Source organism: Nothobranchius furzeri, chromosome 16 (genome assembly GCF_043380555.1).
Source record: "Nothobranchius furzeri strain GRZ-AD chromosome 16, NfurGRZ-RIMD1, whole genome shotgun sequence".
Taxonomy (NCBI): domain Eukaryota; kingdom Metazoa; phylum Chordata; class Actinopteri; order Cyprinodontiformes; family Nothobranchiidae; genus Nothobranchius; species Nothobranchius furzeri.
In genome coordinates, this window is record NC_091756.1 from 60626341 (window position 1) to 60652896 (window position 26556).

The window sequence follows — 26556 nt, forward strand, 5'->3', positions numbered from 1 at the left end:
GCAAGAGTTTTAAAAACTTGCTTTTGATTTATTTTTTTATTTGACGTTTTTGTCCCATCTAACATTTCTTCTCTCCTCTGTAGGTCTGTTCCCTTCGAAGAGAAGTCATTTGCTATAGGAATTCAGTTTTTACTCATGAGAGTTTTAGGTAGGTCCCTTTTAAAATGCTCAGTGTACATTTATCTGGACCAAAAATTGCTAATTTGTCAGCAAAGAGCAAAATTTCAACATTTTTATTGAAAAATTCATTTGATTGGCAAAAGCTTTAGAAATTGAACAACTAAAAAAGCACCCAGACCAGCACCAGTTCAGTATTAGATAAATGTCTTGAGTATATTATCATTTCAGTTTGGATATCTAGTGCTGGACTAAAATCCCAAAACATTCTTTTATTGTGTTTTGTTCCATTCTCTTAAAGTAGTGAGACATTTTGTGTATTTCCATGGTTCTCTTTCTCATGTAGACTTCTTGCTTTGTTGAGTTCTTTTTCTGCTTGTCAGCGTGGAATTGAACACAACTTTCAAAAAAGTTGACCTGGCTCCAAATTGGAGTCAATCAGCTGATTTCTACCATCCAGTACCAAAAACCTAGCCTAAGCACTCGTTTGTCCCTCTCAGCCTGGCTCCCTGCTCCAGCCCTCTTCGGCATGGCCATTGACACTTCCTGTATTTGGTGGAAGCACGTTTGTGGAAAGAAGTTTAGCTGTGGTTACTACAACAACAATCTCTTCAGAAGTCGGTAGGAGCATTCATCTATCTAAAAACGCGTCACACGCACAGGCGTTGTGGATATCCTGTTCTCTGCTTTCATTTCTTAATTGTTTATGTCCCCATCCTCGCAGGTATTTAGGTTTACAGGTGGGTTATAAGATCCTAGGCATCCTCCTGCTGATGATCCTGGTGCGGAAGGAGAGGAAGACCAAGGAGTACGATCTGGAAAAGAGGCCAGAGGGATCACTGTGATCCCAGTGAGACTCTCATAGCTTTGCTGTGCCGTATAAAATGTTTTATAGGACAGTATTCCCAAAAAACATGCATGGGTGAGGGGAACTCAGTCTCTGCAGGACCAATTTCCTGCCTGGTACCTCACCTTTTGGAGAGAGGACATCTACTGAAAAAGAAAAAAAAAAGAACATTTGTATACATCAAGACTTTTGCTGCTTTCACATAGGATGCAGCGAATGGTGAGCTCTCTGTTGGGATTCTGCTTGAAACTGCTGGCATATTTGATGTTGGATTTTTCTTCCAGCTGCTTGTGGAAAGTGAGATGGATTTCAGATGAAGGTTCTGGAGTTACGATTTGTGTCAGTACAATGAGCGCTCCCAGGGTTGCTTCAAAGTGAGTAGGTCATTTGACAGCCAGTTGACATGTTGTCAGGGAGAATTCTACCAAGACCGGAGGTTAAATGGAACACCTGCCTCATTGTTGTTAACCCTCTCAGGCTCCAATTAAGGTTTGATAAAAGGACGAACATCTAAGTCCTTCAGGGGAGTTAAAAAATGCTCATGAAAAACGTACGTGGAGTAGGTAGGTAGGTAGGTTTTAACTGTTGCACATCTGCAACGCCTGCCTCCAGAGGGTTAAAATAAAAATGATCATCTTGTGTCGAAATGTGGTAACATCTTGAAATTAGCACAATTTCAGACAGTAATACAAGTTCTTGCATGAGCTGTTTGCACTCAGACAATCATGTTATTGTCACTGGGTGCCTGTGAAACTTAGTGGCAGCCATCTTTAATTTGGTTGAGTTCATCTGTTGTAGAAGTACAGCCATTGATTTTAGTTCTATTCAAATCCATCGAGTGGTTCAGGAGATATTTCATATGTCGACCCCAGATGCACCGACAAAAACGTTACCGCCCACCTTTACACCTTCAGTCAAAAACATGAATGTGTTTATTTAAACGCTACCTTCTATGTGAAAGCAGCTTCACTTGTGAGCACAAGATTCATAACATAAATGTGATATAGCACAGCATTTATCGTGCATTTATAATAACGAGACTGATGATTAAACGACACCTAAATATCTTTGTACTTCACAGATTCATCTTAGGTAAGGATCGTCTTGTTTGGGTTTCTGTTTGAGTTGTAAACACCTGTGTCTTGTTAACTGTGTAGCTTAATATTTAAGTTATTATCCTAAATGATCGTCTCATACACTGAGACATCTTTAACCGCAGCAGTACTTGTTTCATATATGTTACTTTTTTATTGCAGTGTTCAAATACCAAGCACCCGCACTGTCATTCATATTTTTAAATAAAGTTAAGTGCACATTTTACAAACTTCAGGTGTGTTCTTTGTGAAGTGAACACATTAATAAAGTCCCATTTGTCATCACACACTGGTGAAATTCATCTCCGCGTATGACCTATCCCCATGGGGAGGTAAACTGCCTGTATTTGATATAGCGCCTTCTAGAGTCCTGGAACCCCCCAAGGCGCTTTACAACACATTCACCCATTCATACACACATCCACACCCTGTTGGTGATGAGCTACACTGTAGCCACAGCTGCACGGGGGCACACTGACAGAGGCAAGTCAGCCGTACACTGGTGCCACCGGTCCCTCTGACCACCACCAGCAGGCAAGGGGGGGTTCAGTGTCTTGCCCAAGGACACAGCAACAGACTAAGTGGGGCTCGAACCTGCAACCTTCCGATTACGGGACGAGCACTTAACTCCTGTGCCACCGTTTCCCCGAATATGATGATTATGATATCAATGAATATGCCTGACAGTTCAAATGAGTGTCGGTCGAAAGTTTTCAACATCTGTTAAAAAGTTGAGTTGTCTGAAGACGACTGACTCCACCAAGACTGCCTCTCGGTTCTGATCCAGTTTGTGGTGTTCAGGCTCACAGGGCACAGACATGGAAGTGATTGGGTCTGGTTGCTCCTCATAGTCTTGAGTCCATGGTCAGTGACATAAAAGATGGAAGCCTCAAGCATACAAGCTTGTGTACCTTGGTGTCTTACTCATCTGCAGAGGGTGTTGCTCTCCTGGTGGTGTAGAAGAAACTCAGCCAACAAGTGACACTACTGGTTTACTGGACCACTGGCCTTCCAACCCTCTCCTATGGTCTTGCAATTTGGGACAAGACACAAGTAGCTGAAGTGGCCAGGCTCCAACTTGGAGAGTCTTCAAGCCGCTTTACCTGGAGAAGAACCTCTGTGGTTTGAGCATCAATATGCTTTTATTGTATGTTTTCCAGGCACATCCCAGCAGTTGAGACCTTACTGAATTGACTACATACTTCCTAACTTGCGAATGAATAAAAATCCTGCAGAGTTAATGGGAAAGTGTAGCTAGAGATGATGATGTCCAGGTTTCCCCACCAAATCAGCTGCATTTATGACCAAGCTGCAGATAAGAGGAGAATTGAACTTGCAAACTTGGGGCTGTTGGACTGAAAAACGGAGTACAGACAGCAGAAATCCCTACTGTATGGTGTTGAGTCAGTTACTAGCAAGGTGTAATAAAATCATATACTCTAACCCAGTTATGTTTAGCAGCTGAACATATCAAAGATAAACTAAACAAAACAGGAAATTATGTTTATGTACAAGACCTGTCTGAAGGTAAGTTACAGGCATTGTGAACAGGAACTTTTCAGGATGATGATGCATATTTCAATTGAATTAAAGGCAAGAAGAAATTATCTTTAATATAGCTCCTCTCCAGACAAACATCATGAGGCGCTTCACAAGAACAAAAATTAAAATATGCTTATTTTTTTAAAACATATGTAAAATTAGGAAATGTAAAAACTTGTGATTAAAAATGTGAGGAAAGGTAAGAGAGAAAATGATTAAGGAAAAGTTAATCAGTAGATCCCGGGAAAGGCAGAATTGGCAGAAAGAGCTAAATGAGGAGAGCATAGTGATGAAGGTCACACCAAAGCCAGCGTGAACAGGTGAGTTTTCAGCTGCTTTTTAAAGGAGACCATTGAGTCCACTGATCTCAGGCTCAGGGGGAGAGAGTTTCAGAGTCTGGGGGCCACAGCAGCAAATGATCTGTCACCTTTGGTTAATGAACAATCAACTGTAAACCACAGTGTGATGAAAACGTAAGATGGAAATTATTTCAACAGACCTAAACAAACCGTCTATGATAATGTATTCCTAATTAGAAGAGTTTGCTTTTATTACTTTTCTTCTAGATCTGAAAACGTAACTACTGTATGTTAACTTTAAATAATATGTTCACAGGGACACTGATTTTTGAAAAATAATTAAAAATGTAAAAAACTGTTAATGTTGTTTACGCTATTTAAAAAAAATTAAGAATTTCCCATTTAAATGAAAACCATCCCTCACACGCACTGTCAATGCTTTTCTCACAAGCATTGACAAAAAGCCTCTAAACCCTCAGATCGTTGTGCTTAAACGTGTAAAACATTAAAAACAAGGTTTAAATGCGGCAAATGTTTTATTATTTGTGTTTATCACGACCAACATCTCTCTCCTCTCCAGGACGTAGGATGACGTCATTGTATCGCGGAAGCTGCTGCCGTTCAAATGTTCCCGCGCATGCGCACGAGCCCCCACCCGAGAACTCTTCCCCCAGCGTCACGGAGCGGTGCAGCAACAGCCCGTCACGAAGAAACGGAGCGAGAAAGAGAGGCAGCATTGCCGCCCATTCCCTTCGAGCATCTCCATCCACCAGCACCAGAGTCAGGCGGGAACAAGATCTCTGTCCTACCGTCCTCCGGTGTCCGTAGTCCCCCGCTCTTCCTCCACAACATGTCCGTCGGTAGCGACTTCGGAAACCCCCTAAGAAAATTCAAACTGGTCTTTCTCGGGGAGCAGAGTGGTAAGAGATGTTTCATTCCGACTGAGAAGTTCGTGTTCGGTCTGGGTCTGGGTCCGGGTGTGTGTGTGTGTGTGTTGGAGTGGGCGTCGTTGCACCTGCTCGCGCTGAGTGAGACATGTCGGTTAAGCTGGTCCGTCCGCGTGCTTGTAGCTGTTTAGAGCTGAGCGACTTGTTTTAGGCGGTGGGAGAGCGGAGGAGAGGACGGTGTTTGGTGGAAGTCACAGCCTGAAAGACTTCACGCTGACGCGGACACGATTTGTAGCCAAGTTTATGAGTTAGAAATGCTGCTGTGATAGCTCGGTGTGTGTGTGTGTGTGTGTGTGTGTGTGTGTGTGGTTTGTTTACAGCCTCGGCTGTGACACAACTTGGTGTATTTCTGTGTTCAGACACACCCAGCCAGCCTGCCTGCCAGGGGCGATGAGATAACTCGCGTGGCTGCAGACCGCAGTTGCTCTGTGATTTACCCTCTGTTGGCTTCAAATGTCCACACCCTCAACCCAGAGCTTCTGATTATCTGAAGACACTAGATGGTATTCACTGAGCTGGCTGAGACATGATTTGCATCTCTGGGTTTGTTTGGGCTTTTAAACAGGGCAGGTCTCTTTTACTGTGTTCCTGAGGTCTTCTGCAGCCCAGTGAACAGCATTAGTCACGCTTCAGTCCTCTAGTATTTGTATTGATCAGCATTAAAGTAGGGCCAAGCATTTCACTGAGTAAGGATTTCTTTTCCTTCCAAGAAGAACCATTCATCATCAAATCAGGGTGGACAATTATCACAGATGATTGTAAATGGTAAACAGCCTGTATTTGATATAGTGCCTTCTAGAGTCCTATGACCCCCCAAGGCGCTTTACAACACAATCAGTCATTCACCCATTCACACACACATTCACACGCTGGTGGGGATGAGCTACAATGTAGCCACAGCTGCCCTGGGGCGCACTGACAGAGGCGAGGCTGCCGAGCACTGGCGCCACCGGTCCCTCCGACCACCACCAGCAGGCAACGTGGGGGAGCAGAGTGATCACTTCATTAACAAAAATCTGATCATCCTTGACTATCCATGTTTATATCGGGATGATTTGCTGGCATATATTATAAAGAGTTTTTTTCGGGCTGTACATTATTCAAACAACATACACAACTAGGTTCTGAGATTAACATTTCTAATTAAAACTACAATCCGGAGATTTCCCCTTTTATGTCCATGTCCACTTATCCGGGGTCGAGTCGTGGGGGCAGCAGCCTATGCATAGAGGCCCAGACTTCCCTCTCTCCAGCCACTTGGGCCAGCTCCTCTGGGGGAATCTTAAGGTGCTCCCTGGCCAGCTGAGAGACATTGTTTCTCCTGCATGTCCTGGGTCTTCCTTTAGGTCTCCTCCCAGTTGGACGTGTCCAAAAACCCTCACCAGGGAGGCGTCCAGGAGGCATCCTGACCAGATGCCTGAGCCACCTCAACTGTCTCCTCTCGATGTGGAGGAGCAGCGGGTCTGCTCCGAGCCTGTCCCAGATGACCGAGCTTCTCGCTCTAGCTCTGGTAAATCAAGAGCTTTACCTTCTGCCTCAGCTCTCTTTCACTGTGACAGATCGGTACAACGCCTGCATCACTGCAGATGCAGCACCAATCTGTCTATCGATCTTGTGCTCCATCTTTCCCTCACTGCTGAAGAAGACTCCTCCACTTGAGGCAGGACCTCATCCCTAACCTGGAGAAGGGATTCTACCCTTTTTTGATTCAAGACAATGGTCTCGGATTCACTCATCCCAGCTGCCACACACTCAAACCAGTGCCTTAAATAGGGAAGTGGTGAGAACGGCTTATGATGCAATATATTTGTTAGTTCATAGATGAAGCCTTCAGATTAAAAAAAAAACCAACCTCCAGATTGTAATTTAAGTAAAACTATTACAAGCATCCCTTAACTTTTAGCTTTGAACTCACAAGATTACAATCTCAAAACCTTGTGACCCTCAAAGTCACTGGTTGAAGTGTACAAAAAATGCTAAATGAACATGAAAACCCCAAAAGGTTTATATCTATTTATGACTAGGGATGCACCGATGGATCTGCATTTGATCCCAATCGGCCGATAGCGCCCCTATCGGTTTTGATCGGAGTTTTCAAAATGGATCAAAGCAGACCGATCAGGTAGGGTTGTCACGGTAACCAGTGTAGCGGTAAACCCCGGTAAAAAAAAGTTGACAATAATAATAACCGTCTTGTTTAAAAAAAACTATATTATCTTGGTGGGTTACCGTGGCTGCGGTGTAGGCGCGGTGACCCTTACCAGCCACCGTATCATCTGCTGAAGTTGCCGGCGGCACATGCGCACTTTGTTGTTTACAACCAAAACTTTCTTGAAGCTAAAGTTGAAATAATGGCCAAAGGAGGAGACGGCAGCGCTCAGGACATTTATTATCCCTCAAAGAAGACAAAGTGGGAAGTACGGGCATGTTTTGGATATTTGAAGAATGTCGAGGGACAGTTGATAGAAGACGGCTATCCTGTTTGCAGCACGTGCAGAAAAAGTGTCTGTGAAAGGCAGCAACGCTTCAAATCTCATGACACATCTGATGACCATCACCCACAACTCTACAGTCAACGCAAGGCAAGCTAACGTTAGCGTTTTAGCTAAAATGCGTGATCCGAGGATTTGGGTTGAGGGAGAATGCAACGAGTCGCTATATAAAGCAGCCGCAACGCCGCTACCTGCATATAAACCGTGTCGCGGACACCGCCATGTTGAAATGACGCTATGCATTACGGGGCTCCCAGGGGCAGATAAGAGTTGGTCTCTCTCCGAGAATAATTATGAATTTAACAACGATTACTGCCTGATGACATTTTCCCACATCTGCAAAGCTCACTGGAAGGGCACAAACCGAGGACAATATTTTCCTGATATAGGGTTTATTACTCAAGTAAGGGTAAAAAAGTATCTGATTAGAAGGTTACTTGAGTACTGAGTATCATCTGATCTAATATTTTTAAAATGATGACATCAAACAGACATAAAATAAGAAGTTATGGGCAAATATTGGTATTTTAAAGACTAAAGGGAAAAAATGTAAACAAATAAACAACATAATTACAAAATAACACATTTTAGGCAAAATTTAGACACAAACTGAGGACAATATTTCCTGACATACAGGGTTTATTTAATTGTGTGAAAATGTAGCACGTTTAAAAAAAATACAGCGATAATACCGAAAACCGTGGTAATTTTGGTCACAATAACCGTGAGGTTACATTTTCACACCGTGACAACCCTAGTACAGACCATTTTAGATTAGGTTACATTTCCTTTATTTCCAGATTATGTAGTTTGTAGCACTCATTATAATGTTGTAGAAAATGTCTGGCCAATCCACGTGATCGGTATCGGTGATCAGCATTCTTTGATATCGGTGTCTGTGATCGGCAGCAAAAAACCTGATCGGTGCGTCCCTAATTATGACAGTCATTTTGAGATTTTCCTTCAGTTATAGGACAAAGGAATTTTTAAGCTAATATATTCGATTTCAACTTGTTTTTCAAACCAGATTTCTCAACTGCGGGAACTAGAGCTGTAAATCTGTATTTGTCGTAATGTTAGATAAAATTCACGTAAAACATTAATTTTTAACACAAAATAGTAGACCTTTTAAAACTCATGAGCACAGATGGGCAGTGATGATGCTTGTGTGGGCATTTCATCATCATTAAAATGAGTCAAGCAGCAACCAGCAATCTCAAATTAAAGAAGAAACAATTGCGAACTAATTAGGAGCGATTTATGACATTTTGTGACTAAGTTGTGTTACAACATTTGCCTGTAAGTTTATACTGTCATCTTCTCCCTGATGTGACCTGGTAGTTTATAGAAATTGTAGAATAAGTCCTGCATGCATGAAAGAAGTGTGATTCAGACTAAAATGTGTCTTTTCCTAATTTATTTTTCTCTAAATGTAGAGTTTCTAAGGTTGGCCTTATTGTGTTGAGTCTAGAAATGGTTTGAGCTGTTGCTCTGCAGCATCACTGGAGACGCTGCACTGAGTACAGTATAGTCCCAGCCAATCTGGAGAAGTCAGGCCTGTGCCTGCTATCGAGGCGAGGAGACGTGATTAGTCAACCTTCCAGACGCTACAGTGTCCTCTGTGTCTCTCTGACATGTCTCTTATTATAGCAGCTGGTGGCCAGGTGGGTGTGAATACAGTCACTTCTTCCAGGATCTTTTATTAATGCTCACGTCCGGACTGGACTATGTCAGCAACATCCGCACTAAGGCTGCTGTCCAAAAGGCGTTCTGTTCTTTATCGGGGAGAGATCCTGTGAACTTGTCCATAACAAGAGTCTGAAAAACACGCCTGTTAAGGGACAGATAACATAATATTCTGCTTTTCCTAAAATAATCTGCTAATGTCACAGAGATGGAGGCTCCAGATTAAGTTGGTGAATGCAGACTCAACATTAAATTCAATTCAATTCTAGGGTTGTCACGGTAACCGGTATAGCGGTAAACCCCGGTAAAAAAGTTGACAATAAAAATAACCGTCCAGTTTTTAAAAAACTATATTATCTCGGTGGGTTTACCGTGGCCGCGGTTTCGGCGCGATGACCCTTACCAGCCACCGTCGCTTCAGCTGAAGTTCCCGCGGCGCGCACACGCACTTTTTAATTTGCAACGGCACCAAAACTTTGAAGCTGAAATAATGGCCGAAGGAGGCGACGGCAGCGCCCAGGACATCCATCAGCCCTCAAAGAAGACTAAATCGGAAGTATGGGCATATTTGGGATTTCTGAAAAATGCTGAGGGACAGTTAATAGAAGACGGCTATCCCGTTTGCAGAACGTGCAGGAAACAAGTGTCTGCAGAAGGCAGCAACACTTCAAATCTCATGGCACATCTGCGTGACGATCACCCACGTCTCCACAGCCAGTGCAAGGTAAGATAACATTAGCATTTTAGCTGAAATGCATGACGTGAGGACTTTTGGTTGAGGGAAAATGCAACGAGTCACTATATACTGCAGCCGCAGCGTCCTCTGCCAGCATTTAAACCGTGTCACGGACACCCTGTTGCTGGATGAAGCATCTTATTTGTTGATGATGAAGAGAAATATACAATTAGTTCCTTGTCATTGATTTGTTTACTTATTCAATGCCATTTATACTTGAACATTTGGATTTGATTACATAGTGTAGTAGTTATTTTAGTAATTTGTTTAAAGTGGCTATTTATTTTAAATGCATATTTTTTAAGGTTGACTTGTACAGCGCTCAAGTCAAGTGTGGACTGGAGTTTTAGATTTTCATTTTGATAATGAAGAAAACAAGTATATGAGAAAACAAGTGGTGTTTCTTTGATTTGTTTACATATTGTTTATGTTTTGAATGTTTGGATTTGTATCATTTAAACCTGCACTGACTACTGTAACAAGTTCCAGAAAAATAAGCTATTTGTTCCTTTACTTGTGAAAAGTTGCACTTTTGCTAAGGCTTTGTGTTATTTTAGGTTTAATAAACAATGTTAAACCTTTTCAGAACTATTTCAGTTTGTGTAGAACAGGACTATCAATGCTTTCTGAACATATGCAACACCGTTTAAAAAATACCGCGATAATACCGAAAACCGTGATAATTTTGGTCACAATAACCGTGAGGTTAAATTTTCATACCGTGACAACCCTAATAGCGCCAAATCACGACAAGAGTCGTCTAAAGGCACTTCACATAATAAATATTCCAATTCAGGTCAGTTCATTAAGCCAATCAGAAATAATGTTTCCTATATAAGGAACCCAGCAAATTGCATCAAGTCACTGACTAGTGTCAGTGACTATACAGCAATCCTCATACTAAGCAAGCATGCAGCGACAGTGGAGAGGAAAACTCCTTTTTAACAGGAAGAAACCTCCAGAGAATCCTGGCTCAGTATAAGCAGCCATCCTCCACGACTCACTGGGGATCGAGAAGACACACACACACACACACACACACACACACACACACACACACACACACACACACACACACACACACACACACACACACACACACACACACACACACACACACACACACACACACACACACACACACACACACGTCTATAGTTATATTGTGATTAGTAAATATTCTATCTGGTGAGAGATAAACTTTACTGTATTTATCCTAGTGGATCTATAATTAAACGGATAAGTTCAGGTATTTTCCTCCTGCATGGCTCTCACGTTGTTCCCTCCTCTCCCCTTACAATGAAGGCTGGCTAGTCTCAACAAAGCTAAAGAGGCTTTATTAAGTAAACCAGTCTGCTGCTTCCAGGTCTGTACGCCCACGCTCCTGGAGAAACCAGCTTCTTGGCAGATTTAGCCATCCACCAAATCATTGTTACAACACCTCTGATTACTGATCCGTCATTTCTGGGTCATACTTTGCCATAGGCATGTTATAAAGCAGCAGCGCTGCACGGTACTTTGTAAAGGCCAGTTGTTTGAAGGTAATCTTTGTCTCATGCTCCATTTTACTTTAGAACAGTATGTGTGGTGCAGTAGATGCATTGCTACTGTGAGATTTTGTGCCCACAATCAAAAATGCCATCTTCAGTCAGAGACTGCTGCCGCGCAAACACAAAGAACTTGCCTCACAATAGTGCTGAATCATCAGAGCAGCATGCTTCTACTGTAAGAAGGTTCCGTTTGTTGCTTATGCACGAATCACTTCGTCTACAGGAAGCTGTGATCTGAGCAATTGAAGCTACACTTTGGTTTTCCTGGACAGGGAACTGCTTATTCATTTCATCACTAGGGCTCTGAAACCACAAGTGCACATCAGTAACCTGCAGCTATGTGCACAGAAAATAAACAACAAGATAAAGCAAGTCATTATTTGTTTGAGTTTTGTTGCCGCTGTTTGCAACAGTCTTTACACAAAGTTAAATCATTTTCCTAAATATGCTTTTGAGACTTTGTTTCTGGGAATTTCCTCTGTAAACATTTTAAACTAAACTTTATATTACGATGTCATTTGATCAATACCGCATAGGGTTGTCACGGTGTGAAAATTTAACCTCACGGTTATTGTGACCAAAATTACTACGGTTTTCGGTATTATCGCGGTATTTTTTTTAAACGTGCTACATTTTCACACAATTAAATAAACCCTGTATGTCAGGAAATATTGTCCTCAGTTTGTGTCTAAATTTAGCCTAAAATGTGTTGTTTTGTAATTATGTTGTTTATTTGTTTACATTTTTCCCCTTTAGTCTTTAAAATACCAATATTTGCCCATAACTTCTTATTTTATGTCTGTTTGATGTCATCATTTTAAAAATATTAGACCAGATGATACTCAGTACTCAAGTAGCCTTCTAATCAGATACTTTTTTACCCTTACTTGAGTAATAAACCCTATATCAGGAAAATATTGTCCTCGGTTTGTGTCCTTCCAGTGAGCTTTGCAGATGTGGGAAAATGTCATCAGGCAGTAATCGTTGTTAAATTCATAATTATTCTCGGAGAGAGACCAACTCTTATCGGCCCCTGGGAGCCCCGTAATGCATAGCGTCATTTCAACATGGCGGTGTCCGAGACACTGTTTATATGCAGGTAGCGGCGCTGCGGCTGCTTTATATAGCGACTCGTTGCATTCTCCCTCAACCCAAATCCTCGGATCACGCATTTTAGCTAAAACGCTAACGTTAGCTTGCCTTGCATTGACTGTAGAGTTGTGGGTGATGGTCACGCAGATGTGTCATGAGATGTGAAGCGTTGCTGCCTTTCACAGACACTTTTTCTGCACGTGCTGCAAACAGGATAGCCGTCTTCTATCAACTGTCCCTCGGCATTCTTCAAATATCCAAAACATGCCTGTACTTCCCGCTTTGTCTTCGTTGAGGGATAATATATGTCCTGAGTGCTGCCGTCTCCTTCTTTGGCCGTTATTTCAGCTTTAGCTTCAAGAAAGTTTTGGTTGTAAACAACAAAGCGCGCATGTGCCGCCGGCAACTTCAGCAGATGATACGGTGGCTGGTAAGGGTCACCGCACCTACACCGCAGCCACGGTAATCCACCGAGATAATATAGTTTTTTTTAAAAACAAGACGGTTATTATTATTGTCAACTTCTTTACCGGAGTTTACCACTACACTGGTTACCGTGACAACCCTAATACCGCATAGTATCAAAGAGGTTCCAGGTACAATTCTTGTAACAGAAAACACAGTCAAGTAGGGATGCACTATCGGTATCGGTGCCAATACCAGTATAGCTAAAAGTTAATAGATACCAATGCAATTGCTTGAAAGTGGCTTCACTGTAAGTTGTCATTTCTGTTCACCTAATATTTTAGTTTTGTGATCATTTCTATTCATATATTTTACTTTTTTATCTACCTCACAGTCTTTTCCTGTTGAAAGCAGAGACGAAAATAAAACCTGTAGCATTTTTTTGTGTGGTAGAAGTAGTGATGCACCGATATGAAATTTTGGGGCCGATACCGATATCCGATATTTAGGTCACTGTTATGGCCTATAACCGATATTTTCCATTACCGATATACTGACATTAATGCTTCTAAAATCTGCAGATTTTGTGTAGAATTAAATTATTAAAGCAGAATTTACATTATTATGTTTACACAACACACACATTTACGGTTCTGAGATTATTACATTCCCTGTTTTTGCATGACTAAACAATTACACATCACCCCCTCACCTTCTGAAACAGGCAAACAAATGGAGACGAGATGGAAAAAATATCAGTTGTTAATATCGGCCCAGTTTTATTTATCGAACCGATACGATATGTTAAAAAATGACTAACATCGGCTGATACCGATATTGATGCTGATATATTGTCCATCACTAGGTAGAAGTATCAGTGATCGGTATTGGCGAGTACTCAGATCCAAGTATCTGTATCGTATCGGTTTGGAAAAAAGTGGTATTTTTGCACCCCTACAGTCAAGAATCGCAAGTCCAAGTGGAACAAGCATTCAGATAGTTCAGGTTTGGGTGCAGGAGTCTCCACTTTCATCACATCTGTTCTTTAGATGTCCACCTTCACCAGCATGCTCTAAAACTAAATCCATAAGGATGTGCAGCCTAACTGCTAAAGGTTATGCCCTTGGTTTGTAAGGTTTATTATAAAAGAAACTACAGATAGGCTGTTGGTATTGACTGAAGACTTAAACCCAGACAACACTCTCTGAGCAGCAGCTCGGGCGTAACATCTGGTAATCTCCCCGCGTCTCAGTATAAGTGTTCTACTCTTTCATTTCACATCGAACTGGATCTTCTTGACAAGTGCTTTTCTTCTCTCTTGGACCTGAAGGGAAATGGTCTCTGATTGCTTTGATCTGCCATTGATTGGCTCAGCTGTCCAACATTGGCCTGAGCTGGTCTGAGTCAGTGGCTTTAGGTCACAAATGGCTGCTTTTTCAACTTGTGTTCATACTTGTTTGTTTATTTATGGATACAAAGATCTACTGTTTTGGCTTGTTTTTAGACAACACGCTTAACTATAGATATTGACTTTGATTGTTTGCTCCTCTATTTAGAAATATTTAGGTTTGATTTATTTGAAACATATTTTTCTTCAGAAATATTTAATATTTGCATATCTTGTTCTACCATGTTGATATGAATACATTGAAATGGTAAAGCTTTGCATCCTTTAAAGTGGTTTAATTGGCTTTGTGATATTATTCATAATAATAATGCAGGTGAGGTGGAGCAGTAGTTTCTCTGCTTCTTTCTTATTATGTGTTTATTGCATTTTTTGTGAAACATCTTTGACCTAAACAGCACTATATAAGTTTGATGTATTATTATTATTTATTTATTATTATTCTTTTGGTGCTACCATTGAGGTAAAGCAAGGTGGGGTTCTCTCTCCTGTACTCTTCAGTCTGTATGTGGATGAACTAGGGCTGGGCGATATGGCCTCAAATCTATATTGCGATATAATCTGAAGCATGTGCGGTAACGATATATATTGCGATATATTTTTTCCTCTGTTTATATACAGTTGTGGTCAGAAGTTTACATACACTTGTAAAAAATATAATATAATGGCTCTACTGAGTGTCCCGTTATTTCGAAAACTCTGATTTTTCTCTGATAGAGTGATTGGAACAGATAATTCTTTGTCACAAAAAACATTCATGAAGTTTGGTTCTTTAATGTCTTTATTATGGGTTAACAGAGAAAAGTGATCACATTTGCTGGGTCACAAATATACATACAGCAGTGCTAATATTTGGTTACATGTCCCTTAGCCATTTTCACTTCAATTAGACGCTTTTGGTAGCCATCCACAAGCTTCTGGCAAGCTTCTGGTTGAATCTTTGACCACTCCTCTTGACAGAATTGGTGAAGTTCAGTTAAATTTGATGGCTTTCTGACATGGACTTGTTTCTTCAGCACTGTCCACATGTTTTCAATGGGGTTTAAGTCAGGACTTTGGGAAGGCCATTCTAAAACCCTTATTCTAGCCTGATTTAGCCATTCCTTTACCACTTTTGATGTGTGTTTGGGGTCATTGTCCTGTTGGAACACCCAACTGCGCCCAAGACCCAACCTTCGTGCTGATGATTTTAGGTTATGTTGAAGAATGTGAAGGTAATCCTCCTTCTTCATTATCCCATTTACTCTCTGTAAAGCACCAGTTCCATTGGCAGCAAAACAGCCCCACAGCATACTATTCCCACCACCATGCTTGACTGTAGGCATGGTGTTCTTGGGGTTAAAGGCCTCACCTTTTCTCCTCCAAACATATTGCTGGGCATTGTGGCCAAAAAGCTCGATTTTTGTTTCGTCTGACCACAGAACTTTCCTCCAGAAGGTCTTATCTTTGTCCATGTGATCAGCAGCAAACTTCAGTCGAGCCTTAAGGTGCCGCTTTTGGAGCAAGGGCTTCCTTCTTGCACGGCAGCCTCTCAGTCCATGGAGATGCAAAACACGTTTGACTGTGGACAATGACAGCTGTGTTCCAGCAGCTTCTAATTCTTGGCAGATCTGCTTTTTGGTGATTCTTGTTCACTCTTTACCCTCCTGACCAATTTTCTTTCAGCAGCAGGTGATAGCTTGCGTTTTCTTCCTGATCTTGGCAGTGATGAAACAGTGCCATGCACCTTATACTTACAAACAACTGTTTGCACTGTTGCTCCTGGGACCTGCAGCTGCTTTGAAATGGCCCCAAGTGACTTTCCTGACTTGTTCAAGTCAATAATTCGCTTTTTCAGATCCATGCTGAGCTCCTTTGACTTTCCCATTGTAGCGTTTGTGGGTGTTTGTATCCAATGAGCCCTATTTACCTGACCTAAGAGAAGTCACCAGCTGTAGTCACTCATAATCACTCACAAGAAGTTAAGAGGCCATGCTATGAAGCTCAGTTCACTGACATGTTTCTAAGTCACCAAAATTGCTAGTTCATGTTGCTGTATGTATATTTGTGACCCAGCAAATGTGATCACTTTTCTCTGTTAACCCATAATAAAGACATTAAAGAACCAAACTTCATGAATGTTTTTGTGACAAAGAAGTATCTGTTCCAATCACTCTATCAGAGAAAAATCAGAGTTTTAGAAATAACGGGACACTCAGTAGAGCCATTATATTATATTTTTTACAATTGTATGTAAACTTCTGACCACAACTGTATATCAAAATGACATGTTCTTTCTCCAGTCCAGTCTGTTGTCCAGGTGAACTCCAAGGTATTTGTATTCCTCAACCACCTCCAGGAATACAAATACCTTGGAGTTCACCTGGACAACAGACTGGACTGGAGAAAGAACAGCCAAGCTGTTTACAAGAAGGGACACAGCTGACTGCCAGTACCATCATCAGTGATGACTTGGCTGATGATGATGATATTGATCGACAATGCCGTAGCATGTACGCACTGGAAAACATGCTAATTCGTTGGTTTAGTATGTCCTCTAATGTAGTGAAAAGGATACTCTTTAAAGTATACTTCACTCAGTTATATACGGCACACCTGTGGTCCTGCTACAAACAATCAAGCCTTTGGCGACTTAATGTAGCGTCTAATGATCGTCTAACAATTTTACTTAACAGACCTCGTTGGGAAAGTGCAAGCCACTTGTTTGTTTCAATGGGGATAAATACATTTCATGCAACTTTAAGGATTCTGATGTATAGGTTTATCTGTCGGTTAAACCAAGGTCTCCAAGCGTTTTTTTTCTTTGCCGCTGGTGGCAGCACTGCCTGCTCCAAGTGTAGCATCCCCGGTTGAAAAGATGGTTTCTCAAACTGATGGTTCACAATTAACGTGGTCATTTACACCAAGGTCTCTGGCTGGGCTGCAGCTGACGCACTGGCACCACTCCCTCCATCTTCCATGTGTACTATCTCCTCGATCAGCGCGGACTTTACCTCACCATCATCATCAGAATTGTTGCCTCGATATCTTGGGTCCAGCAAGCAGGACCTTGCCACCGCTTTTTGTAGAGCTGCTGGTCTGTACTTCTCCTCGAGAACACCGCGCATCTTCTGCTTGATGTCCGAGGTCAGAGTGGTGTCTTCGTCTGATGGTTTTAAAACCTCCAGCGAGGAGTTTCAGGACAGGTTTTATAGATGAAACCATGACATCGCTTTTGCCAGACAGCAGATCCGTAAATTCAGCCGCTGGCTTTAACGCTGTGTTCACCGACTCTAAAACTGCAATGTCCTGCCAGCTGGGGATGAGATGCTGACGCCGCCGATCATCCAGAACCCTTTTAATAGCGGGGATTTGCTCCCAAGACTCGGTCCACCATTTTCTGTTTGGAACCCCATCTTGTTGGACAGTCCTGGTTGGACGGAGTAATGGCATATTATTATTTAAACTGAAATTAAATCTGTCTATTCTTTTTAAATCAAAAGTCAATATATAACAATATTTATTCGTTTCTGTGTATTTCTTTCTAAACAAAACCTGTTTTTTAAGCATCACACAAAGCCACCAACTGCTATTTAAGGCTGCATATATGTTTTATGAATTTCGGGCAAAAAATAAAATAAATCCCATTCACAGTATTCATATTTTTTAGCAGACTTATTGGGCCTATCTGTGTTAGTAAGTGAAATTAGAGTGGGATACAATTAGATCATAAATATAACTTCTGAAAACTATTTTACCATTATGAGCGTGTGCTGCGGGAGGCGGAGCTCCGCTTGTGCTTTCGCCAGATCCCTCCTCTTCACCCAGCTGTGGGAGAACGCACCCACTAAGGTGTGGCACAGACCCATTGCTCGGGATGTGCGACCTTTAACACTTGTCATTGCGTTTGTCACTGCCAGGTGTAAATTATGTCCGAAGCAGTTCAGCCAAGTCCAGCTCAATTTTCTCACTGCTGCGGCGATTTTTGCCTAGTTATCAGTCGTTATGCACGCCAGCTTCTTCTCATCCAGGGACCACTCATCAAACACGCTGCGTAGAGCATCTGCGATGTTGTCAGATGTGTGAGTCTGGGGCATAAACACTGTTTCGAGGCAGCGTGATTTAAGAGTCCAGTCTGTGGTCAGGTAATGTGCAGTTAGACTCATGTAAGGGGTCATATTCACACTTGACCACATGTCAGTGGTGGCAGAGAAAAAGTCCACACTTTTGAGCTCACTCTGAACCGGTGCTCTAACTGTGTTGTACATTTTCGGCATCGCAGTTTCAGAGAAGTAGGTTTTCCCTGGCAACTCGTATTGCTTGTCGAATTTCTGAAGAAGCGACTTGAATGCAGGTTTCTCCACGGTAGAAAATGGCACCATCTCCTCCACCAGATACCGTCTAACACCGCCTGTCCGGTGTTTATGTCTGTCACTGTCTCTGCTGTACTTGCCGACTCGAGAAAAGGCTTCGCCGAGTCCAAGCTGTCGGCTGGCACCGGCATGAGCTGCCCCGCAGCTCTGTGTGGCAGGAGGCGACGGCAGCCGCGCCTTGATAGCTGGATGGTAGGTCGAAAGGTGAGCCCTTAAATTAGTTGTGTTTCCTCGTTTTACTTGAACCGTTTTGCCGCCGATTTTACAGACTGCCTCATTTAAATTCCCTGGCTCCCCCTTTTCATTTGGCTGAAAGCCGAAATGCTCCCAAAGGGGCGAAGTAACATTTCATTTTGATGCCAGTGCAGCCATCCTTCTCAACATGCGCTGTCACGAGATTTAATCAAGTCCGGTAATGGTGGTGGCACGTCATGCAGCGCGGTGGGTTTCTTGATGTCGCGATATTTTCTTCTTGCGGTTACCGCGACAGCCCTAACTCAGACCCCCATTGCCCTCTGTGGCCTGAATATCGCACTTGCAAATTTCTGTCTGGTACTCTGTTAGACTAAGCAAAACTGGAGGTGACATGCTTGGTGCTGCAGTCTGCTTCCAGCATGTTTCCTGCATGTTTTAGATCATGAACACAGCTGATTTAGAGTTGAACCGCTCCTGTAGACGTCAATGAAGGCTGAGGAAACATTTTAGCAGTTAGATTAAGGTGTTAAAAAGATGAATGCAGAGCCAGGAGATCAGTTTGACTTTTGCTTTGACTAACACAACACCAGATGCTGCTAAAAGCAAGCCAAAACTGTATCCCTTTAACCGAGATTAACCACATACAAGATTTAACAATGAAAAATAGACACGGACAAAATGGCCTCCATGGTAGAGTTCCAAAGCCAAAACCACTGCTGATTCTAAAACGGACTCGTCTCAAATGTACCTAAATATTTTTGGGCAGGTGTGCATTTCTTTTAGGGATGCACCGATACGATACAGGTATCGGTATCGGCACTGATACCAATACCAGTATCGGTATCTGTAAAAGTTAACCGATACCAGGAACCGATACAAATGCAGTTGCTTGAAAATGGCTTCACTGTAACTTGTCATTTCTGTTCAGCTAATATTTTAGTTTTGTGATGATTTCCATTCATGTATTTTACTTTTTATCTACCTCACAGTCTTTTCCTGTTGAAAGCAGAAAATATGATAAAATCTGTATTCCAAATCATTGCATTTTTTTGTGTGGTAGAAGTATCAGTATTGGTAATCGGTATCGGCGAGTACTCAGATCAAAGTATCGGTATCGCATCGGTTTGGAAAAAAGTGGTATCGTTGCATCCCTAGTTTCTTTACATATGGTTTAAAACTAGAAGTGCTTTTCATGAACTAAAAAAAAATCCTACCAACAGTCAAACATGGTGGCCGAAGTGTAATGGTCCGGGGTGCTTCAGGACCTTGCTTCAGTTAATGAAAACATGAGTTCTCCTCATACCAGAAAATACTTTAGGAGAACGAGAAGGAGTGCCCTTTGTATTTAATTTTAATGTTTTATTCTGATTTTAAAACATATTGGTTGACCTGAAATATTTAAATGTGAAAAAAGGAAAAACTGATTAAATCTGCAAGTAGGCAAATACTTTTTCACAGTACTGTATCTGTCTCATGCAAATGCTCGTGGGAGAAACACACCACTGCACCTGCAGAAATTTATAGGGCAGAGGCATGCTGAACATTCATCTTTTCAGCTTAACATAGAAGAGAGTGTTTTATCTCACTCAGTGGGTACAGAAATGAATCACTAGCAGATGACTTGTAGAGAAACAGGTGGCAGAGATGCTGTAGAACAACAGGAAAGCAGAGCCGGTCTAATACTTTTTGTGGTGTCCAAATCCCAAAGATGGGTATTCTTAGAAACATTTACAAAGCTCTTTTTTTCCTACGTAGAAAAGAGAATGATCAGAAGGCCTGATTACAACCTACAGCTAAGAAGCAAAAGAGAAAATGTTTTGCATGTTGTGCTCATGAACCGTAGGAATAAACCCTGTTTGTCAGGACCCAATTTGCATACCGTAAATCCTCTAATACAGGCCCGGACCTGTATTTGACTCAAGCTCATCAAGCTCCAGGCCTTTATTGGAAGGAGGACCAGAATAAGAGGCAGGCCTCAATTTCTATTTGAGCAAAATGAACTAATGGTTCGCTGGAGTTTTTGACAATTAAAATTGCGCCCACATTTTCAAAGTTAAACACATTTCTTATAACAACGGAAGTTTCTGCTTCAGCCGTCTCCCCCCTCCCCCTGCGCAGCGGCCGCAAACTCACTGATGCGCCTGCAGCCTCTCGGAGTTCCTGCTGCTCTAAACATTAAAATAATGATTTCATTTTCTGTTCCTCACTTCTGATTACCTTCAATGGTGTCTGTTTGTTGCAACCACCAGGTACAAAAACTAACTTGTTTTTATTTGACTATTTTTCTGTCCTGCCTGTTTATTATCTTCCTGCATCTCCTCTCAATCCTAAAGAAAAACTGCTACCTGGGTTCATATATATTCACCTCATGAGTTACCTTTGAACTGCAGTTCTAAAAGATCTACCGACCACAAAAACAGCGGAGTGCTCGCTGCTTGGCGGCCGTATCAGTGATCGGTGCGTCACCGAGGACAAGGTGATGTGCGCCGCTCCACAGCAGCGAAACGCTTCAGGCGCAAATAAAAGACAGAAAACATTAAAGGAAATGAGCCGACATTAACGATCGCGTGTCAGTACCGACGCTCTGGCACAGCGCGTTGCACCCAACCCCCCCCGCGCACAAGAGCTTGTTACCTGCTTACAGCAGGCTGCTGTCTTTTCCGTGGACTGCATCTTGCCGGTCATTATCACGTGACAGCGACTAGTCGATGACAGGCATAAATAGTCACTAGAGCCGTGAAGTCGACTAGTTCATACTACTGCTCCCCAGAGTGTTCTGCAGCATAATCAGCACGTTCTCTTTGAACTTGATATCAAAATTTCACCTCCTCTTCGTCTCCGCACGGTTAAAGTTACCCTCGCGGTCTATCACTGGCAAATCAAAAGTGAGACGGATGACACAACTAGGGTTGTCACGGTAACCGGTATAGCGGTAAACCCCGGTAAAAAAGTTGACAATAAAAATAACCGTCCAGTTTTTAAAAAACTAGATTATCTCGGTGGGTTTACCGTGGCCGCGGTTTCGGCGCGATGACCCTTACCAGCCACCGTCGCTTCAGCTGAAGTTCCCGCGGCGCGCACACGCACTTTTTAATTTGCAACGGCACCAAAACTTTGAAGCTGAAATAATGGCCGAAGGAGGAGACGGCAGCGCCCAGGACATCCATCAGCCCTCAAAGAAGACTAAATCAGAAGTATGGGCATATTTGGGATTTCTGAAAAATGCTGAGGGACAGTTAATAGAAGACGGCTATCCCGTGTGCAGAACGTGCAGGAAACAAGTGTCTGCAGAAGGCAGCAACACTTCGAATCTAATGGCACATCTGCGTGACGATCACCCACGTCTCCACAGCCAGTGCAAGGTAAGATAACATTAGCATTTTAGCTGAAATGCATGACGTGAGGACTTTTGGTTGAGGGAGAATGCAACGAGTCACTATATACTGCAGCCGCAGCGTCCTCTGCCAGCATTTAAACCGTGTCACGGACACCCTGTTGCTGGATGAAGCATCTTATTTGTTGATGATGAAGAGAAATATACAATTAGTTCCTTGTCATGGATTTGTTTACTTATTCAATGCCATTTATACTTGAACATTTGGATTTGATTACATAGTGTAGTAGTTATTTTAGTAATTTGTTTAAAGTGGATATTTATTTTAAATAAATATTTTTTAAGGTTGACTTGTACAGTGCTCAAGTCAAGTGTGGACTGGAGTTTTAGATTTTCATTTTGATAATGAAGAAAACAAGTATATGAGAAAACAAGTGGTGTTTCTTTGATTTGTTTACATATTGTTTATGTTTTGAATGTTTGGATTTGTATAATTTAAACCTGCACTGACTACTGTAACAAGTTCCAGAAAAATAAGCTATTTGTTCCTTTACTTGTGAAAAGTTGCACTTTTGCTAAGGCTTTGTGTTTTTTTAGGTTTAATAAACACTGTTAAACCTTTTCAGAACTATTTCAGTTTGTGTAGAACAGGACTATCAATGCTTTCTGAACATATGCAACACTGTTTAAAAAATACCGCGATAATACCGAAAACCGTGATAATTTTGGTCACAATAACCGTGAGGTTAAATTTTCATACCGTGACAACCCTAGACACAACCGCCCCCCTGTGGTACTTGCCTGTTACCACATTCCACCCGGCCACAATAAAAAAAACGGCCATTATTCACCTCAGCCGACCAAAATGTGATACCCGGCCGTTAATTGAATACAGGCCAATATTAGAGGATTTACAGTAACTGGTTTTGCCATAGGCCATACGTAACATGATGTAACTTGTAGTTTAGCTGTAGAGATGAGGGCCCCTAACTGGCTCATATTGTGGTTTAGTACTTCACAAATTGCAGGAAGAGACAGAATCTAAAGTGGGCAGAACTGTGCAGGGACTGTAACATGCCATTTAAATGTGCTTTGTGCACTTAGAAGATGCGCTGATGAGGTGTCTGCTGTGCTCGGCAGAGGCCTGGTGGTGAAAGTGCAGGTTGCGTCGCAGCAGGTGCCCAGTTTTCTCTGGTAATTGACCAGAGGTGCTGAAAAAATCGATTCAAGTCTGAATCGGGATTCTTATTTATAAAGATTCAGAATCGATTCAGAAAGGTTCAGAATCGATTTCAGAAACTCAAATGTTTGCCATGTTACAGGTTTGAGATGCATTTTTTGTTTTTTTGGTCCTTGTTAGGAGAGTTAGTTCTCCGTTTACTTTTGTGGTCCCATACATTGGGATGATTTATTTTTGAATCTGCTGATAAGTGGGGACTAGAATGTATTTTTTTTTCCATTCTCAGAAATTTGAGATATTCTCATATTTATTTTCTAAGTTAAGTGAGTACTCAGGATTACTCGCGTGTTTATTTGAAGTTATTGATAAATGAGTGAAAACATTTTCCTTTGTAAGAAATCTGAGGCACTTTTTTTAAACAGGTTGAGGACTCAAATGTTAAACTTCTTTCCACAGATACTTAAAAAGTATTTGACTGTATTACTTTCAAAGCTACTGTTAGGTAACTAAAGATGTGTTATATTTTACAAGGTAAGCAAAAATAAATGTTGCCTTTTGGTCAAAGATTGTTTCTGTTTACAGTTTTAGAATCACTTTACGTTACCTTGTAAATTAGCTTTTTTTTTGTTGCAATAATGGACAAAATATTTGTATATCATACTTTCATCCCGTGGTCGAGCCACTCTAACAAGTGATGCTTTATTAGAAGACAAAGAAGAACAAAGTGCACGTCGGACATTTTTGATTCTTATAAGATAAAATCAACTAATGGACTAAAATCCATACATCCAACTGTACATCTCCTTTAAGCCTCATCAAATCAAATCACTTTTATTGTCACGTCACATGTGCAGGTACACTGGTACAGTACATGCGAGTGAAATTCTTGTGTGCGAGCTTCACAGCAACAGAGTTGTGCAAAAATACAGTAATGTAAAAACATGTAAAATATAAAAATGGCTAATCTAAATATACAAATGAATAAAGTAAACAATAAGATAAGAGATATAAAATGTACAGAGGTTGGTATGTGCAAAACAGTGGCATTAGTGTACAGTATGGAGTGTGTAATGTTGGAGTTTCAGTAGTGAGGGTGAGGTGTCTGCGATGTGTTCAGCAGTCTGATGGCCTGATGGAAAAAGCTGTCTCTCAGTCTGCTGGTTCTGGACCGGATGCTGCAGAACCTCCTTTCTGATGGAAGTAGTCTGAACAGTTTATGGCTGGGGTGACTTGAGTCCTTGATGATCCTCCCCGCTTTCCTCAGGCACCGCTTCCTGTAGATGTCCTGGAGGGAGGGAAGCTCACCTCCTATAATCCTTTCAGCACACCGCACTACTCTCTGGAGAGCTTTGCGGTTGTAAGCGGTGCTGTTGCCATACCAGGCGGAGATGCATCCAGTGAGGATGCTCTCAATGGCACAGCGATAGAAGGTCCTGAGGATGCGGTGGCTCATGCCAAATCTTTTCAGTCTTCTGAGAAAGAAGAGGCGCTGCTGTGCCTTCTTCACTGTATTTTCCGTGTGCACTGACCACGTAAGATCCTCTGCCAGGTGAACTCCAAGGAAACGGAAACTGCTCACCCTCTCCACAGCATCGCCATTGATGGTGATGGGGGTGTGTATTCCTCTGCACCTCCGGAAGTCCACTATCATCTCCTTTGTCTTTGTGACGTTGAGGGTGAGACTGTTGTCCTGACACCAGTGGGTCAGGGTGCTGATCTCCTCCCTGTAGGCCGTCTCATCGTCGTTGGTGATGAGACCTATCACTGTGGTGTCGTCCGCATACTTCACAATGATGTTGGAGTTTCTCGTGGCCGTGCAGTCGTAGGTGTAGAGTGAGTACAGGAGAGGGCTCAGCACACACCCCTGCGGTGCACCAGTGTTCAGTGTGATGGGGGATGAGGTGGTGCCGCCCAGTCTGACCACCTGGCGTCTGTCAGACAGAAAGTTAAGGATCCAGCTGCAGAGGGAGCTGCTCAGTCCTAGATCCTGCAGTTTCCTGTCCAGCTTCGAGGGAACAATGGTGTTGAATGCTGAGCTGTAATCTACAAACAGCATTCTCACATACGTGTCCCTTTTCTCCAGGTGTGACAGGGCTATGGCATCATCAGTGGACCTGTTGTGGCGGTATGCAAACTGTAGAGGGTCCAGTGAATCGGGCAGTGCAGAGCAGATGAAATCCCTGAGAGGTATAACAACATTTAAACAGCCATGAGTCAGTCTGTCTGAGTCAAACGTCCAGATCCTCATAACCTCTTCAGCGAGCTCTCTAGAGACATGCGATCACGCACAAGCATGTGACCAGTTCAGGTTTACGTGTAGCAGAAGGAATGTGCGTTCAGGCTGCAGCAGGTGAAATGTTCCTCATTTAAGTGAAATTGTTTAGTTGCGTTGTTTATATGGGGCACTCTGATCAGCGTGGTTGAACTAAATATTAAATAAAAATTCATGGAAAGTTAACGGTATTGAATGGTTATTGTAGCATTCAGTCAATATTGAGAAGGCCGGAACTGATGGTGAATGATGATTTATTGAGCCGTCCGTATCATCAACCAACCAACGTAAGAGCTAGGCATAAACAAAAAATAAATAAATCATAAAATAAACCATAATGCATAACTGATTACATTGGTAGCCGTTTTCACAATTAATACAATCATATAGACACGTTCCGTTTTCATAACAACATTCTGAATTATAGTTACAAACCTTGTTCCCCTTATCAACTGAAGCTAGACAGAAGTATTCTTCAAACTATCTTTGTCTTCTTCTCCGTGAACCGTTAATAGCCTATCCTTTGCTCCGTCTTTACTTCTAATAGATTGCCGTTTGCTTCTTCTGTGTTGCGCCCGTTGCGCCTCCCTACTTGGCAACGGTTGCTATGACGCTATCAAAATAAAAGCCCGTATACCTTTGCCGTTGTTAAACATAAAGAAATAGTTCACCTTTACATTCACCTTTACAGTTATTATTTTACAAATGAAAATGACTGGGATAATTAGATCATGCGACCTCTAGCTGCGAGCAAATGCTCCCTCTTCAGAGTGTGTCCAAATGCAGCAGCGATTCATTCCATTTCCTACTCAAACTGATAAAAGAAAGAAACCCATCAGCCTTTGTTCAGAAATAAACATTATTAAACATTTTGCTTAAAGAGCAAGTCACCCCTTACAAGAAGCGTACTTCACTCCCACTTCATGTTTGAATAATGCAACAAATGCTGTTGCCTAGCAGACCGAGAGGGTGGAGCCACTAACAAATACACACACTCATGACATTGTGACA

The 26556-nt window shown here is 42.1% G+C and overlaps 2 protein-coding genes across 4 annotated transcripts in view; both read left to right on the forward strand.

Annotated features, from left to right (window-relative positions):
- Positions 1 to 1118, forward strand: part of slco2a1 (solute carrier organic anion transporter family, member 2A1) — a 34646-nt gene extending 33528 nt beyond the window's left edge. The window contains exons 12-14 of the mRNA XM_015976421.3: positions 84 to 148; positions 618 to 738; positions 842 to 1118. Coding sequence (XP_015831907.3) covers positions 84 to 148; positions 618 to 738; positions 842 to 962 — 307 coding nt within the window. The 3' untranslated portion in view covers positions 963 to 1118. The remainder of the gene's footprint in view (positions 1 to 83; positions 149 to 617; positions 739 to 841) is intronic.
- A 3415-nt stretch (positions 1119 to 4533) lies between these two features.
- Positions 4534 to 26556, forward strand: part of rab6ba (RAB6B, member RAS oncogene family a) — a 76896-nt gene continuing 54873 nt past the window's right edge. The window contains exon 1 of one of the 3 annotated variants that reach the window (XM_015976414.3): positions 4534 to 4819. In XM_015976414.3, the coding sequence (XP_015831900.3) occupies positions 4537 to 4819 (283 nt within the window). In that variant the 5' untranslated portion in view covers positions 4534 to 4536. The remainder of the gene's footprint in view (positions 4820 to 26556) is intronic. The other 2 variants (XM_015976415.3, XM_015976417.3) reach the window with 2 other exon arrangements.